General features: G+C 41.4%; 1 protein-coding gene across 1 annotated transcript in view; it reads right to left on the reverse strand.

Annotated features, from left to right (window-relative positions):
* The window catches only part of DNAH2 (dynein axonemal heavy chain 2), a 114714-nt gene extending 96844 nt beyond the window's left edge, over window positions 1-17870 (reverse strand). The window contains exons 1-7 of the mRNA XM_023731099.1: window positions 17693-17870; window positions 13433-13494; window positions 11201-11371; window positions 3791-4019; window positions 3149-3259; window positions 2743-2981; window positions 1570-1761 (exon numbers count right to left, since the gene is read on the reverse strand). Of these exons, the coding sequence (XP_023586867.1) occupies window positions 1570-1761; window positions 2743-2981; window positions 3149-3259; window positions 3791-4019; window positions 11201-11371; window positions 13433-13494; window positions 17693-17870 (1182 nt within the window). The remainder of the gene's footprint in view (window positions 1-1569; window positions 1762-2742; window positions 2982-3148; window positions 3260-3790; window positions 4020-11200; window positions 11372-13432; window positions 13495-17692) is intronic.
* Window positions 17871-19000: the final 1130 nt, after the last annotated feature.

The raw sequence follows: 19000 nt of genomic DNA on the forward strand, positions 1-19000 counted from the left end.
AATCTGAGTGAAATATGAGCTATGAGGGCAGTAATAACAGGCAAAAATATGAAAGGAGCGGCAAAGAGGTATGTTCTATGTTTGGTCTCTTAATAGGAGCGTCTGCCCCATCTCCGCAGCTCCCAGATGGGGACTCTGGAGGGTCTGCTGTCAGCTTTGATCCTCCATCCCTGCCAGTCTTCCCACCTCAATAAGATCCTTGCAGCGCTGCACAAAGGCATCGACCTGAGCAAATATGCTGGTCTGGTCCAGGACCCAGCCCCGGTTGGAGAACCTGTGTTAGGAGAAAGATTAACTAAATCAAAAAGTGGGAATACTAGGTATCGAGCTGCCTATGCAAAGCCAGAACCCTGAGTCCTGGGTTCCAGGAGAGCCTTAGAAAGTGAGACCCCCAGAAGTTTCCCTGAAGCCTGAGGGAAGAAACTCAAGGTGAGAAGAACCAAAGAGGAGACATAGCGTCTAAGCTCTGGGTTCATACATAATAGAATTTTAGACTTTGGGGCCAAGATAGGAGGAAAAGACCAGGAAGGACCCCTGGTATCAGTCAGAGGTCATCAGAGTAAGGAGACCTAAGGCTAGGAGCTAGAGTATCTGTCCAGAGAGAGAACTTGGCCCAATGTAGAAACTCCTAGATCTAAAAAAATACAGTCCATAGGTTTAACAGAAAAAGAAGCAGAGCTCAGGTTAAAGGAGTCAGTGAGAGCCTCTCCTCTAAGGAATGGCAGGGTAGACTACCAGGGACGTTAGGGGAGACGTGTCGTACTGGGTATGCATCTGCACGGCCCGCAGGTAATGATCTTTCCAGGCATGACAACAGGAAATGCAGCCTTGTAGATCCTCCTTGCTGGATGTGACATAGCCCTCAAAGATTCGGTCCAGAGAGATGGCATGGCAGCATAAGCGGATGATCTCATTGCTCATCTACAGAAGCCATCCCAACAGCCTCAATCCATACCCTTATTGATACCCAGCCCCTTCTCAGAATCTCCCTGACACACCTCAGGTCTCTGCCTCCTACTCCTTCATTTGACTCCTGTCACCCACCTCCGTCCACCTCCACCTCCTTGTCCTAGGTGGCCCCTTACCCTGCCTCAGCACCGGCTCTGCAGCTGCACTTCCCATCGAGCTCTCAGCTCCGCCTCTTCTCCCACTCTTTGGCTGTTACCCCAAATAAAATGCACCAGCCCCTGCTCCTCAAGATTCAGTGTCCCTTCCTAAACCCCCGCCCATTTCAATGTCCATCCTCGGAAATGAGAAAAATGGTGTCTTCCCCTCTCCGTACACCTCAGCCTGAGCGTCTGCCATCCTGCCTCCTTCCCCATGCTCTATCAACTCTTCTTCTCAAAGCCCCTCTTCCTGCCTGAGTGCCTTCCCTCTGGAGACAAAGTCCAGCGCAGCACCACCTCAGAGCACAGCTAAAGCTGACGATGCAAGTACCTGAAGGGCAATCCTCACTCCCTTTTCACCTGCAGAGCTTCTGCTAAGTGAATTCCAACTTCAAAAAATCTGAGGTCTGTCAACTTGACCACCCTCTTAGACTCCTCTGCCTTACCCTCTGCCCACACGCACCTTTCGGAAGAGGGAGGTCAGTCTCTCCCGAGTGTTGTAGTGGGGAGAGTTGACCCAGATGATGCGGATGAGACTGATCAATTTAGGTAGCTTACTAGAGATGTCCTTAGGCCTTGTGAAAGCCAATTCCTGGTAAGGTTCCTTCAGGATTGACAAAAAGGTCAGGTTTGACTGTGCTTGAAGAGAGCCATCCTGGCAGGAAAGAAAACCAGGAGCAGATTTATCCACCGGAAAGATGTGGCTCAAAGCTAGTACTTTTTTATCCATCTTGAATCCCATCCTGACTTGCTTCTGGTAGGAAGCTTCCCTAATTCACCCCACCTCCTTAGAACCATTTCAGATCTCTGTGACCCCTCAGGCCAGAGTTTGCGCATGCCAACTTGTGTTCGTTTACAAGTTTCTATGAAAGTGTTTTCATGTCTTTTCTCATGTGTGAGTCTCATCTCCCCCACTAGACTGGGAACTCCCCAAATTCACGTATGTGTCTATTCCTCTATTTTTCTCCAGTTGGATTCACAACTCTGCACTAAGTGGGTACTGGATAGTTGTTGATCACATGACTAGACCTTACTCCCACTCATTCCCAGATTTTCCATCCGATCCTCTTCACTGCCCTGTTCTCATCCAGCGTTTTAGACTTTTCCACCGATCTGTGGTTCAAGGCCCTTAATTACTGAGCTTAACATTTCCCCTTCACTAGGAAGAGAAGTGTTCCATCTCTGTATTCTACAGATCACTCTCATCTTCTCTGTGTCCAGGAACTCACACCATCAGCATGCCATACTACATCAAACTTAGACACAAGTGTTAATTTTGTAACTTTCTTGACTGAACCACATGGGTTTGTCTTTGATCCCATGCTATCTAGTATTTCTATTTTGTGCTAAGTAAATCTTGTCTTCTCAGCTGGAATGTAGCGGTTGGAGTCACAGATGGTGCTCAACATATATGTGTTGATTAACTGGATGCATCTCTCCCTAATTAAACTACAAGTTCCTTAGGAACCCTGTATTCTACTACTTTCATACTCTCCCACAAGCTCAAGTCCAAACACTGTAGTGGCTCAATCTGTGCTGTTGATAGTGACAGTGGTTCCCTCTTCTTAGCCCCCTACATTGTCCCAACTATTGCCCACTTTCTGCTAAACTTCCATCTGTTGATCTGCTCACAAACCTGGATTTGCTGGGCGAGCTTCATAAAAGGTGCCAAGTAGGATGACTTGGCAAGGTGCAGAATGTTCTCAATATGTTTCACTCCTTGCTTCACCAGCTGTTTACTGATCCCAGACAGGTCCATACATCGGTTGCGCCAGAACTCAATCTCCTCCAGAGGACCTAAACTTTCTCCTGTCTCCACTGTCTCCTGGGCACCGAGCACCTCCTTTATCTGTCGGGTCCAGTGGATCATGGAGGCTGCCGGGGAGAGTGCAAAACTTCTTGCATGTCTTTACACTGCTCCCCGTCTGTCCTTCCCTCCCCCCACACAGCCCTCCTAACCCAACTCCCTTCTCAGCCTCTGGGCTGCCCCCTTTCCTCTTTGCCGGGATTCCCGTGAGACACTGGCAGTGCCAACCACTCACTCTCTAGTCGCTGCACCAACTCCTTGTCCTTCACCACCACCTCAGGCTTCATGTTCATGGCCTCCGCGGGGATGTAGAGAACCGTGTGGCCCTCCAGTTTGTACCGAGTGTCTAAAGAAAGGAAAGGTCCATGGAAGTTCACAGAAGGGGGATGAGTTTTTGCCACAGCAGTTCCAATAGTGGTTGATGATCGGGGCCCAGGAAGTATATGCACTCCAGGAGGGCAGGCAGGAGAAGCTATGACTTGGATTCTTTTTTTGTTGTCAAGAGGAAAAATGACAGAAGGCAAGAGAGAAACCTCATGACGGTAGAACCAGCAACTGTCTGACATAGAATAAGGTCAAAGATTTGTACCGTGCCCTCAACACTCTCTACCATGATACATGCAAGCCCCTCTAGGGCCCCACCACCGCCTACACTTCCCCTTACTCCGCTTGTACTCTTAGAAATTTCCAACTTGAACAGGTCTGGCCAATCAGTTCAGTAGGAGAAAATTGTATCTGCATTCGAAGGCAGATTCTGCACCTCGTTCCACTCAGTCAGCAAACAAACACTCCAGGCTGGGCAATGCAGACACTGAGGAGGAATCGCCCATCTGCCCCACTAGTGTGGGGGGCATTAAGGGAAAACCTTCCTGCTCACCTGTCAGACAGGCCAAGAACCTGTGCAGCTGAGAAGCAAAATGGTTTCGAATGCTCTCAGGCCAAGTGGTATTTGTAAAGATCTGAGGGGCGAAGACCCCACTGAGCAGGCGAAGCAGGGCTGGGATGTAGGCACCCCGCACTGTCCCAAACTGCACAGTTGTCTGAAAGTTCTCTGGAGTGATGGGAACTGGTGCATGGCGGATGAAGTAGACAATCTGGTTCTGGGTCTGCATGAAAGACAGAAAGTAGATCAGTTCAGTCTCCAGGCCCAGTTATGAGACCCAAAGAAATCTGAGAACCCAAGCAGGAAAGACTGGCTCAGGTGGGAGCTGAGTTCTTTGTCACATTCCCTTAGTGTATCCTGATCATTCTGCAAAGGTAAGTGCCATGAGGCTCTTCCCATTCTTTTCAGCGACATAATAGATCCCATATGCAGAGATGAGGGGAAGAAATGTAGGGAGCATGCCTTGAGCGTAGGGACTGTATATTTTGTCCAGCTTGGCTCCAGAGCCTAGCACAGTGCCTGCACATAATAGATGCTCAATAAATGTTGGATGGATGAATGGATGATGGATGGAATGGATGAAGCACTTCAGTTATAGGGAAAGCAGAAAGGAGAAGGGCTGGAAGTAAGAGACAACTGTCCAGGGTTTCCCATTTAGGTTGTATATACTTATACTCTTTCCCTAATTTTAATTTACTGGTGAGTTTTTGTTGTTGTTTACATTCAGAAATGTGTAACTTTTGTGTAGTTAAATCTAAGACTTTTTAAATTTAAAGTTTCTGACTCCTACATGCTTGGAAAGGCCATTCCCAACCTAAAATCAAATTCACGTCTTTTTTCTTTAGTATTTTTGTAACTACTTTTTACAATTTATCTCATTTTAAAAACTGAAAATAAAGCACAAATAAGAAATTAATAATCATCCATTTTCCCACCACCCAGGATTAAATCTTGGCATTTTGTGTCCATTTTTTAAAAATACTAACAACTATTATTTTTGATAAAATGATACATGTTATTGTAAATCCTTGAAACAATGTAGAAAAGTATAGAGATGGAAGTAAAAATATCCCACCACCCAGAAATTATTGTCATTAACCTTAGAGAAAACATTATTCCAGACATCTTTCTATAGATATATAAATACATTTAAGTAGTTCTTTTAAAATAGGACCATGTTATTTTTAATTAAAAGTAATAAATTTAATTTTACTTGAAGCTAATAGAAATAAAAAATTACAGTGAGTATAAAGGAATTGTGGAGTTTTAAATGTTTCTTCACCCATTTTTTTCACTCAGAACATTTTTAATAATGCACATTTTAAAAAAGTATTCATCTTACAAATTGTTCTGCAATCCAAAGATGAGTGAAGATCCCTTTCTAAGGTTCTAAATAAGAGAGATTATTAAAAATAAATAAATAAGAGGTTAGTTTTATCACTACGTTTCAATTTTAACTTCTATTGAAAGATAAGATATTGAAAGACAAGGGCATTAATGTTCTCGTACTCCTTTCTCATTTCCCCACAACCTCCTAATTTTTGTTACAGCGTTTTTCCATTGTCCAGGTTTGTAACATTCACATTCTACAGCATCATTATAATTCCCATGGTTGTTTATTTAAATGAGCTGAATGTTCATAGACTGTGTCTATTCCTGAGATCTTCATTTGATTCATTTCTTCTTCTTATTTTTTTTTCGGACATGTAATAAGTTTATTTACAAAGATATTCAGTATGCTATATGACTTCAACAGAGTTTGATCCATTTTACAGAGGCTGGTCTTCTTAAAATGCTCTTCTTATCTGTTTCATGGATGAACTTAAACATCCTTATTTCTTAAGCAGCTGGTGTCACGGTGCAGCACATCCAGATCCAAAGTACAAAGTCAACATAATTAATAACTACCACTTATTTTCCACTGAAAATGGCAAATTCTTCCTGGGCCCTCCTCATAGTAACTCCTACAGACCACAGAAGTGGTGAATTCAGATGCTCTGCCCCAACGTGGTGCTGTTGGAGGTTCTGTAAAAGGCGCAGAGACCAAGGGCAGAAGAATTGATGGCACCAACTCCTGCTTTTGTGACCTTGTTTCCCTGTCTGATTCATTTCTTATATATATATTTTATTTCTGTTGTTGTTGCTGAGAATATATACAGCAGAACATACACCAATTCAACAATTTTTTCTACATGTACAATTCGGTGACATTGATAACACTCTTCAAGTTGTGCCATCATTCTCACCCTCCTTTTCCAAATTGTTCCTCCTCCATTAACATAAACTCACTTACTGCTCCCTAAGGTTCCTATCTAATCTTTTGAGTTGCTGTTGTCAATTTAATCCCATACAGATCTTAAAAGAACACAATGCTCAAGGAATACATTCTTTATTAGTTAAGCTGAACTACTGTTTGGTTTTAAGAAGACTTCAGGGGATATTTTTGGTTTAAGGTTTAAAGATTATCTCAGGGCAATAGTTCAGGGGTTCATCCAGCCTCCATGGCTCCAGAAAGTCTAGATTCCAAGATAATTTGAAGTTCTGTTCTACATTTTTACCCCTTTTGATCAGGATTCGTCAATAGAATCTTTTATCAAAATGTTAAGTAATGGTAGCCGGCACCATCCAGTTCTTCTGGTCTCATGGCAAAGGAGGCAGTTGTTCATGGAGGCAATTAGCCACAGATTTCATTTCATCCTCCTATTCCTGACTCTCCTTCTTCCTCTGTTGCTGCAAGCAAATAGAGACCAATTGTACATTGGAGTCTGATTCATTTCTTGATTGATGGGTTTCAGTTGATGTTGTTATTTTTGGTCTTGTGTTTTAAAAGTAGGGTTCTTCCAAGATTGAAATGACTGCCTATTTGTTGCCTTTACACTTGACAACATCTTGGCTGAGAATAATAATTATGGTCACACTGTCTTTCCCAGTGGACTCTAAATATGATTTCACTGAGAGTTCAGAGAAGTATGAGACCAGCCTGATGTTTACCCTTGTAAGCAATTTGCTTTTTCTGACTAGAGGACTGATGAATTTTTTCCCAATTTTTTATTTTGGGAAAAAATTCAAATCCATAGAAAAGTTGCAATAAAAGTACAATGTACAACGACGTACCCTTCATCTAGATTCACTAATTGTTAACATTTTGCCACAATTGCTTTAATCTCTCTCTATCTATCCATAGGCTGAACCATTTCAGAGTTTGTTGCAGACATCATGTTGTTGTTGTTAGGTGCTGTCTTAGGGTGGGGTTCTCTAGAGATGCAAAACCAGTAAAGTATATAAATATATATATATAGAAAGGGATTAAATCAAGGAAATGGCTCACGCGGTTGTACAGGCTGGAACGTGGGTCAGGCTGGAGGCTTTCCCTAATTCACTTAGCCACAGGGGCTGGTGAACCCAAGATCAGACAGACAGGGCTCTTGTTCACAGGCTGTGATGACCAACGAATCCCAAGATCAGCAGGCAAGACAGCAGGTTAGCTGCCAGCTCAAGTTCCAAGAACCAGAGTTCAGACGAACGGGAGCCAGCTGCAGGATGCTGAGTGAGCAAAAGCCTGCAAGCCTTGCCAGAAAGTCTACTTATATTCAATGCAGGCCACAACCCCAAGGAAACACCCTTTCAACTAATTGGCTACTCACAGCAGATCCCATCATGGAGGTGATCACATTACATCAAATCTCATCATGGAAGTGTTTGCATCATCATACAACTGCCAAACTATATCATAACTGCCAAACTACCGAGAATCATGGCCCATTCAAGCTGACACACACAGGTGCCATCAAGTCATAGTGGAATCAAGCTCTGACTCATAGGGATCTTATATGTAGCAAAACGAAACATTGCCTGGTCCTGCACCATCTTCAAGATCATTGGTATGTTTGAGTCCATTATCTGGCTATTGTGTCAATCCATCTCAGTGGGGACTTCCTTCGTTTTTGCTGACCCTCTACTTCACCAAACATAATGTACTTTTCAAGTGATTAGTCTTTCCTGATGATATGTCCAAAGTAAGTAAGCCAAAGTCTCACCATCCTTACTTCTAAGGAGCATTCTAGTTGTATTTCTTCTAAGACTGATTGTTCACTCTTCTGGCAGTCCATCCTATATTAAATATTCTTCACCAATATCATGATACTACACCCTTAAATACTTCAGCATATATCTCCTAACAAAATAAGATATTCTCCAACACAACCACATTGTAATTATCATACTCAGAAATTTAATACTTTACATAATTTAGTCTATTGTTCAATTTTTTCCAGTTGTCCAAATAATGTCCTTTACAGCTTTTTTTTTTTTTTTTGTCATCTAGGAGTAAATCCAAGATCACACATGGCCATGTCCCCTTAAACCAAAAAAAAAAAAAAAAAAAAAACCAAACCCATTGCCACAGAGTCAACATGTCCCCTTAATCTCCTTTAATTTAGAGCAGTTCTCTAGCTCTCTTTCTCTCTCTCTCTCACACAGCATTGCTATTTCTAATTAGTCTAGGCCAGTTGCTTTCCAAAATGTCCTTCCATTTTGGATTTGTCTGATTGTTTCCTCATGATTAGATGCAAGTTAAATATTCTTGGCAGGAATACTACATGTGATGTTTTGAAAGAATTAATTTCCTTAATTCAGTAGTTTAACCAAAATGTGTATTGATGTTAAACATTGTATAACATATTTTGCTGGAATATGATGTGTCCTTTCAATTCCCAAAATCAGTTCCTTCTTCATTTCAGGGAAATTCTTTGTACTTTATTTTCAAGTTTATATTATTTTCTTTTTGGGGTGGGTCTCTATACTAAATCGTCTATGTCTGTTTTTCGTATCTATTAGCTTCTCTCTAACTGTGTTAATGTCTTTGGTTTTTTCCTTCTGCATACATTGTGATTATCTCAAGCCCCGTCTTCTATATCAATGATCAAATTTTCAGTGATAGCTGTTCAGTTCCTTGCTGTTTTAAATCTACTAGTTTTGTAATATACTGCTTTATTTTCTTTACTCTACAATCTCCCTTTTATCTCAAGTCTTATCATTGTTCAGCATTTAAAAAAAATTAAATTTGTTTCCTATTACGTTGTACTCTAGCATGATGCTGTTGTGAGGAATTTCCTTCTGTTCATTCAGTTATGTTTTCCTCTTTTGCATGCTTTGTTCTTTTTTTTTTCTTGATGTAATATGCTTGCAGTTGTCATGCAATTTCTTTTCATTTTGTTCCTGCTTTGCGGCTCTGTGAATTCATCCTTTTTGTTCTGATGCAGTATGGGTGACTCCTGGACATCCCACTGTGAGAGACCAGTTTATTTTCCCCTCAAAGTCAAAGTGAAAAGGTTGGGTATTTTATGTTTTATTCAGTTTTCTCTAGGCTAAGAATGAGGGATGGGCAGGTGGGTAAGACTATGTTGAGGCAGTGTAAAATCTCCGTTATAATACCTAGGCTCTTTTCTCTCTTCCGAGATTTTGTTAAATGCTCTACAGTATATAAGACTCGGTTCATATATCTGTAGGCGCACCAGTCTTGTCGGGTGATGGTTCCCTTGATTCAGTGTATATAAGCCTTTCACTGATCATTCACTTTGAGAAAATTTATTAGATAAAATTATGTTTGTTTCCTTGTTTTACTATTGTTTTTGTTTTTTTCTATTTTTTGCTCATTTTATCAGATATTCAACGGTAATAATTCTTTAAGGAAGTTTCAACTGGCCATCTTAATTCAGAAGGATACAATTAAGTCTGTAATCTACTTAGAATGTTTTCCAGCATGCTAAATGGATTTTTTCCCTATGGAAAAATACTTCGTTTTCCATATGCTTCTCAATTTTATTCATTCAATAATCATCCTTCCCCACAGATTTTTAAATGTCATGTTTTGTAGAAAATGCTTACATGTATGTTTTTGTACTTTCTATTTGGTTCTTTATAATGTGTATTCCTGCCCCAGTACCATTCTGTCTTAATCACTGTAGGGTAATAAAAGAGTTTCATACTGACAAGTCTCCTCCATTATTTTCCTTCTTCATCATTTTCTTTGCCATTTTTAGGCATTTCTCTGGATATATTTTAAATCCTTTACACAAGGGATTTAGGGTCTGTGGCATGTGGGCACTTTGACTCAAGTTTCATTAAAATGATACTTTTTGTTTAAAGGAACTGATCTTTGTAATATTAAGATTCCTGCCCAGAAACTGGTTCACCATTTATTCAAATATTTTCTCATGGCCTGCAAGTTGTTCTCCTTCATATAAATCCTGCATATTTTTTGCAAATTTCTGTCCCTTTTGCAAATGAAATCTTTTTTTTTTTAATTATGTTTTACAGATTATTATTGGAAAAAAAATAGCCTGTTTTTGCTGCTGTTTAATATGGAACGCCTCACAAACTGTGTCACTGTTGGGCCATGCGAACCTTATTAGCATTCCAATTTCTGTGTATGTGCTGCCAATAAGAGCAAAGCAACTGCCTTTTTCTTTTCCAACATTTTATTTCAAAATTTTCAAACAGACAGAGAAGTGAAAAGAATTTTACAATATTCACCTGTAAACCACCACTCAGATTCTACCATTAACAACTTACTATATAGCCGTCTTTTAATTCCCTTCCTGCCCTTGGTTTACCCTTCTCTACTGTATTCTCCAGACTCCCTGGGTGGCAGAAGAGTTAAGAAACTCAGCTGCTAACCAAAATGTTGGAGGTTTGAGTCCACTCAGAGGCACCTTGGAAGAAAGCCCTGGCAATCTACTTCCAAACAATCAGCCAATGAACACCCTACAGGGCACAGCTCTACTCTGACACACATGGGGTTCGCCATGAGTTGGAATCATCTCAATGGCAACTTGTGGTAATTGTAATGTATCCTCCACGATGTTGAAATACTTATCTATTTAAAGCATAAAAGTCTTCAATAGCCCCCTCTGGGACAGAGGCCAGACTCTTAAGCAGAACATACAAGGCCCTTTACAAGCCGACCATGACTTAACTTTTCAGTATCATTTCCCATTATTCCTCTTTTCATTGTATGTAAGTGTTTTTTACCAGAACAGTTCTTACCCAGCCTTGACGAAACCCTACTTACCCTTCATCCCTGCTCAGATGTCTCCTCTACCATCAAAACTTCAGAACTCCACTGGCTACATTAGCTGCTCCCATAAAGCTCTGCCCATGCATCACAGTATATTGTAAATATATTTGTTTATATGCCTGTTTCCCACTAGACTGAGATCATAAAAAGCAAAACAATATATTATCATTCTCTGTATCTTTGCTGCCACGTAGGGTGCCTGATACACTGTGGGACTCAGCAGGCCTTGAGGACAGGAGGTAACAAGTCTTGAGGATGACAGAAATGCACACAACCCTCAGCTCCCTGGGAGACCGCCTTTGAGTCTGGGAGAGTGGAGTACCCACCTGCACAGGCATGCCCATATCTAACTTCAGCCCAAAACAAGGGTCAATATAAATGGTGAGGATGGGCTCTGAGGGGTCCTGGGCAAAGTGTTCCAGAATGGCATCATGCTCCTCTGTCCACGTGGCGTCCGCCAATCCTGTCAGTGCAGTTCGAGAGACGAAAAGGGGCTTCTACAGAAGGAGAGCAGACAAAGAGCCAAAGCAGTTACGGCTGTTAGGATGAGTCACTGCTCCCACCCACGATCTCGCATGTGAGGACATGGGAGATGAGAGGAGTAGCCAGACAGGTTCAGGATGGTGAAGAGAAAGCTAAGTAGGAACTGACTGATAGGCTTCAAGCTTTTGAAGGAACAACACAATAAGATTCTCCTGGCTCTAAGAGTTAAAAAAAAAAAAGACTGGATCATAGAGGGAAATTATGAGTATTATCTTCCCAAGACATTTCATTTATGCCTGTGGTTGTAAACATGGATTTTCAGGCAATCTTCAACATCAGATCGATTAGATGGAAAATTAATTCTAACTGGTGGCTAAAAAAATTAATCTGTAGACCTCTACTAAATAACTTAAGGACACTGGAAGATATAGCTCAGTGAACCTGAGAAGTCACACTGTCCTTCCCTCACTACTGGAAGATGAGAAGGAATCTCTTACTGAAAGTTCTCAGGTCAAGCAAATAATAACAGACGATGATCTAAAATCTTTCCTATATAAAGACATAGATGAACCAATGGGAAAACCACTAAGACTCCAATAAATAAAGGGACGAAAGGATATGAATACACACGTCATGTCGTAAAAAAAGAGAAAATTCAAACGTGAAAAAATGTCCAATTTCACTTGAAATCAAAAAATGTACATACAAATAACAAAAAGAAGCCATTTATTGCCTATAATTTTTTTAAGTCCTTGCTAAACTGGTAACACCCAGTCCTGGAAAGGGCTTGTTGCTAGTGAGAATATAAAACGTACAATCCATTTGGAAAGCAACTTGGCATTATGTATCAAAAGCATTAGAAATGTTCGTTACCCTTGGATTCAATAACTCCATGTATAGGAATCTATCTTAAAACGTTAGTTTTATTTATAATATTCATCACAGCATTACTCTACCAAAAACCAAACTCAAATCTGTTGTCACTGACACGATTCTGACTCATAGCAACCCTATAGGACAGAGCAGAATTGCCTCCTAGGGTTTCCAAGGCTGTAAATCCTTATGGAAGCAGAGTGGTTGGTGGGTTCGAACCACTGACCCTCTGGCTAGCAGCCAAGCACTTAACCATTGCACCACCTGGGTTCCTTTATGTATTATTATAGCAGTGAAAAATTAGAAATGGCAAAATGTCCAAGAATAATGGTTTAACTATGATACATAGATCCCGTAGAACACCAGACAGCCATTAAACACTGTGATAAAATGTTTTGTGAAAAAGCTTAATACAAAATTGTAACATATGGTTCAGTTATCATTACATATAATCATATATATGTATATATATATATATTTATATATGTATATATATAAATATATATATATAAACAACTCCCAAACCTATGAACTGAAAGACATTTATCAAAATATTAATATTGGCTGTGTCTGGGTGGTAATGCAATGAGTTTTATTTTCCTTTCCTCATTTTACTTTTATGTCTCTTCCAATTTTTCTTTAATGAGTAGTTATTACTTTTCTCTTCCTCCCCTCCTTTTTTTTTTTAATGTGAAAGTCACAGCTCTACTCTTCCAACCCAGGTAACTGTGGGGATGGCTAGGCTCTGATGCAACTTGGAAGGTATAGGGGTCATCTAGTGCCAATTTCTCGAGGCGGTTTCTATAAAATTTTCAGCCAAAAGAGAGAGATGAAAGAAAGGACGAAAGTGAATTTCTGAGAAATTAGTATCCAGTTAGGAAAATAGCTGCAAACTTGTTCAACTTGTTCAGATATTCACCAATACAACTGACAAAGCTTGTTGCAGTTTGACCTAAGGGAAGGGAGGGACAGCTGGGAGACCTGTTCCTCATTTAAACCTCTCCTCTCCTAGAGGGGCAAGGGCCTGGGTAACTTTGTCCTTTACTCAATGAACTAGACTGTTAGTGAGCAGGCTACCAGTAGAGAGTAAAGTAGAAGGAAGTGACAAATTAGAGAGAATTCCTCGCATACCATTCTACAACTTATCCTTTGATTCACCAGTTGTTGGGAAGGAATATTTCTCAGTGAACACCCAAACCTACCACATCCCCCTCAGCAGCGTCTAATTCTTGTTTTGGTTCTTCAGGTTCCTCAGACACTGTCTCTGGGAAGAATAAAGACACAAAATTAAAAGCGTTCCTCAAAAAGTTCAACATAGAGTTACCCTATAACCCAGCAATTCCACTCCCAGGTATACACCCAAGAGAAGTGAAAATAGGTGTTCAAACAAAAACTTGTACATGAATGTTCATAGCAGCATTATTCATAATAGCCAAAAAGTGGAAACAACCCAAATGTCCATCAACTGATGAATGGATAAAAAAAATGTCATATGTCCACGCAGTGGAATATTATTTAGCCATAAAAAGGAATGAAGTATTGATACATGTTGTGACATAGATGAACCTTGAAAACATTATACTAAGTGAAAGAAGTCAGTCACAAAAGACCACATACCATACGATTCCATTTATATGAAATGTGCAGAACAGGCAAATCCATGGAGACAGAAAGTAGATTAGTGGTTGCCTAGGGCTGAGGGTGTTGAGGGGAAAAGGGGAGTGACTGCTAGTGGGTATGTAGTTTCTTTCTGGGATGATGAAAATGTTTCGGAATTAGAAGCGGTGATGGCTGTACGGCTTTTCGAATACACTAAAAACTCACTGAATTATATACTTTAAATGAGTGAATTTTACAGTAAGTGAATTATATCTCAATTTTTTTTGAAAAACTGACTGGAAGAAAAAAATGAAGCAGTTAGTACTAAGGTTATTCTAGGCATTCAGACTCTGGTCTCCATTCTTCCTCCAATCCTCTTGGCACATGGAGAAATTGAGGCCCACAAGAACTGGCCCTTCTCCAAAGAACTTAGCTGCTGGGAACTCATTTCTGCTACATCCACTGTGGACTCTATAAAACCCAGGAGGGTCTGTTTCTCTCCCTCCTGATCTGCTGCTCACACAGGAGACTGGAGTAAAACTAGTAGACTTCCCATCCCCCATGGCCTGAAGAGAGGAAGGAACAAATGAGATTGAACCAAAAGACCTTGGGGAACAGGTAGGAAAAAGAAGAGGGGAGCGAGGCAAAGAAATTGAGGAAGGAAATCATAAAAAGATGGGTGGGCAAAGAGATGTAATAGTCAATTCCAGGGCTTAGCGGTAAAAGAGATCCAACTCTCTTGGGAAAACTGCTGGCATTCAAGATTTAGACAGGAACTAGGCCAGGGGAGGGAGGAGGAAGACTGAGATAATTCAAGACTAAACTAGTTTTGTCTTCTAAAGACAATTTACATGAAGTCTAAAAACATGCAGTAAGATACTAGTATATGGTATTTATGGTATTTATATATATATATATATTTATATATATATATGGTATTTATGCATGTAGTAAAAATATAAAAACAAGTTTAAGAATGATAAATGCCAGCTTCAGGATAGTGGTGACCTCTGGATAGGGAGACAAGGGATTGGGGGGCCAGAGGGATTCACTTGTCATGATTTATTTCTTACATTGGGTGGTGGATACATGGGCATTCATTATATTATGTTATTCTTCATAGTTTTCTGTTTTACCTGAAATACAGGTCTACAATCCCTTATCCAAAACCCCTGGGGTCAGGAATATTTCAGAATTTAGAGTTGTAATACAGTATATACAGTACATGGAGTCCCTGGGTGTTGCAAATTGCTCAGCTGCTAACCAAAAGATTGGAGGTTTGAGTCCACTCAGAGATACCTCTAAAGAAAAGCCTGGTATCTACTTTCAAAAAACCAGCCATTCCAGATTTACTGGCCTAAAGGAGACTGGAGAAACCCCGAGAGTAAGGCCCCCAGACACCCTTTTAGCTCAGTGGTGAAGTTACCTCTGAGGTTCACTCTTCAGCCTGGGAGTGGACAGCCCTGTAAAACCAAATGAGACTAACGAGGTACAGGAGTCCAGTGACAAGGGCTGGAAAGCAGAAGGCGACAAGGAAGCTGGTGATAAGGAACCCAAGGTTGAGTAAGGATATTGTTGATGTGTTGTGAGATTGTTAACCATTGTCATAGGGCAACATTTGTAGTAACTGTTAAATGAGAAACTCTTTTGTTCTGTAAGCCTTCATCTTAAGTGAGAATAACAGCACAATTGGAAGAGCGTAGTCAATGTCACTGAACTGTGCATGTAGACATTTTTGAAATGGTGTATCTTTGGCTATGTGTATTTTCACCAAAAAAAAAAAAGAGTTTGAGAAGTTAGAGGGTTGATATGTTGTGGGGTTGTTAACCAATGTCATAAAACAACATGTGTACTTCCGTTTCATGAGAAACTATTTGTTCTGTAAGCCTTCACCTGAAGTACAATAAAAAAATAAAATAAAATAAAAAAAACCCAGCCATTGAAAACCCTACAGAGCACAGTTCTACTCTGACACACGTGGGGTTGCCATGAGTCAGAATCAACTGCCGGTAACGGGTAGATACAATATATAATATATTATAATCCATATATACTCCTTCTTGCTCTGTTCTCCCCCCACCCTTGGGCTCTAGAACAGCACTCCACAATAAACTTTTACTATTATTAGTATTTCTGCAATAAAGCATATGAATATTTATAGTAAGTAGCTTAAATGGACTATAAATACCTTTATGTCAATTTAGGTTAGGTTTTACTATCAAATATGTTTGGATGCCAAACTTTGGAAGAAAACCTTTAGTTGTTAGAGCTGTTTCAAATTCCAGATAAGGGATTATGAACCTGTACTACTTTTTTTTTTTTAACAGGAATTGAGAAGTACTTAAGGAAGCAAGATGTCAGTACAGGAACTCAAATGGTGTTTGCTCTCTAACCTACAGTACTTCACCAAAAGGTGTTTTAGGCCCCTCTGGCTTCAAAAGAACAGGTCTCAGTCCCTCCCCAGTTCCAAAGATTACAGAAAATGTTAGTTTCAAGGCCACCTTGTTGATTAAAGGTCAGCTGGAGGGCAGCATATCAAACAATAATAAGGCTCAGAGCTGGGGGAGTTAGAGATGTTGGTGTTTGGAGGCCAATGTGTTCATTTTGAAGACTCCTCCCTTCCTTCCCAGAGGATTCTCCAAGCCATACCTCACTGCCTTCCCCCCTTCCTCCCCACTTCCAGCTTCTAGGAACTAGTCCCATTTTAAACTGCTTTCAACTGAGCATTTGAGAACTCAGAGAAAAAAAAAATTAATATAGTCTTTTGTTTTTAATTGTGGTAAATATGTATGTAACAAAACATTTGCCATTTCAACATTCTTCACATGTACAATCTAAAATTATGTTCATCAAGTTGTACGATAATCACCATTATCTGTTTCCAATTTTTTCCATCACCCTGAACAGAAAGAAGCTCAGTGTCTCCTAAGCAATGAGTTCCCTTTAGAAGAAAAAAATTTTGCACGTTTCTAATGTCCTGGACCCTATGTACCCTGGACCTTTCTCCCACACCCACGCTTTATCTCTCAGCCTTTGATATTAAAAGGGGGTTCTATTTCCCTCCATCTTGACCAGCTGCTCACAGTGGAGGCCCAGGTAAAAGAGGAGGTCTACACGTAATTCACAGTCATGTCCACTCTTGCCTGTGCTCTAAAGGGGTAGTCCAGTGACAGGAACAGCTACGAAAAACCTTCCAACCCTATTGGCTCCCATTCACCCACAGGAAAAGAATCCCTCAGATCAAAGCTACACGAGGCAACCTCCTTAAACTCTTTTCTCCCTCAATCTAAGATGTCAGGCTTCTTTTCCTATTGCCCTGAACCTGGACCTCCTTAGTCTACCAAGTCCCTGCCAAATGAGAGTGGAGACATAAGAGCCTTAAACAGATGGTAGAAAACATCAGTCAGGCTTAGGATTCAAAGAGTGGCAAAGCAAGCTGAGTCTCCATGGTGACGGGCTTAATGGGAGAAAAACACTATTTGTTTTGCCACCCAGGGTGAAAACAGGAAAAAGGAAGAGATCAGACCCTCTTCAGAGGGGTAGGGCAACCAGAACACTTGAAATGAGGACGAGGTTAGCGCAAGGATTGGCTGATGAACTCTGGGTGCACTGGTGGGAAATTTTAAGACAGAAAAGAGCACATATGAGGCTGGCCAGGAGGAAGACATACAAAAGGGACCCTGCGCAGGCCTGAGACTGCTGGACTCCTGAGGCGGGGGTCACTTACCACCTTCTTCTTGCCCAGAACCAACAGAACCTGCTCCTCAGCCCTAAGACTCTCCCCAAATATACAAACATTCGGCCTCCAAGCCCCTCCGGCTTTCCCCACTCTCTAAGCACCCCCTCCTCCAACATGTACCTACCAAGCTCCTCGAGAGGCTCCGGTTCTGGCTCCTGCTCCTGCTCACTGGGCAGGGTGCTCTCCACTGTGGCCTGTGCGGCCAGTGTGGCCTGAGCGGCCTGAGCAGCTCGCCCTGCCCGGCTTCCCCGGGTGCCTTGCCGGCCGCTCACTCGCCGCTTCTTCTCAGCTTTGCTGGACATGGTGTGGGAAACACCTGAAGAGACACCAGAAGTTGAGAGTCCCCAACCCAGCTTCCTGATACGTGTAATCTCTTTGGAATTCATAAATTGACTGAGACTCCCAATATCATAATTTTATCTGGGGGTACCCACTCCCTGCTCCATTCATCACAAGGTGCCTGTGTCCAGTTGGGGCCTTGGAGTCCTCACTCTGCCCAGGATACCCCACTTCCTTCAGGGCATTTGGTTAAAAATCGAAGTCAGTCCATTATGACATTAGGAAGGAATAGAAGCTAAAGATGGTGGCTCAACAGACTTCCCACTAATGAGGATTTGTTGTTAGTTGCCACGAGTTGATTCCGACTCATGGTGACCCCATGTGCTACAGAGTAGAACTGTTCCATAGGGTTTTCTTGGCTGTAATGTTAATGGAAGCGGATCACCATGGCCTTTTCTTCCACGGTCCTGTTGAGTGGGTTCAAACTGCCAACCTTTAGGTTAGCAGTTGAGTGCAAACTGTTTGCGCCACCCAGGGACCTTATGATGGTTTAGGAACCCCTTATCTGCGCCCTGGGTGGTGCAAACAGTTAATTTGCTTGGCTGCTGACTGAAAGGTTGGAGGTTCGAGTCCACCCAGAGGTGCCTCAGAAGAAAGGCCTGGAGATCTACTTCTGAAAAACCAGCCATGGAAAACACACATGGGATCTCCATGAGTTGAAGCTGACTTGATGGCAATTTTTTTTTAAATTTCTGCCCAGGGGTATGAACATAAAATAATCAGGAAAAGATCTACCAAGCTTAGGTGCAGTTGCCCAAACCCTCAACCACTTTACTCCACATGGCTATGGGTAAATGGGAAAAGGCTCAGGGAAGGGAAGACTGTCCTCAGGTTCCACATCCTTTGTCACTGTGTCAAGCTGCTGAGGTAAACAAAGATGAAATTTCTATGTACCTCTCCCCACCCCCGCAAGTTATTCCCTGAAAGGGAGAAATGGAAAAATTGGTCCTTCGACCCTAAAATCTGCAACCTCCTTAACAAAGAAAAAACAGTATTTGCGACTCAACTCTATAGCTTTTAACTCCTGAGGGGCAGGCACTTTGCTTTCTGCAGACTGAAAAGGTTTCTCAGCATAGTTGGCTGAGTCACTCTG

The sequence above is a fragment of the Trichechus manatus genome, unplaced genomic scaffold (assembly GCF_000243295.1).
Source record: "Trichechus manatus latirostris isolate Lorelei unplaced genomic scaffold, TriManLat1.0 scaffold00040, whole genome shotgun sequence".
Classification (NCBI taxonomy): domain Eukaryota; kingdom Metazoa; phylum Chordata; class Mammalia; order Sirenia; family Trichechidae; genus Trichechus; species Trichechus manatus.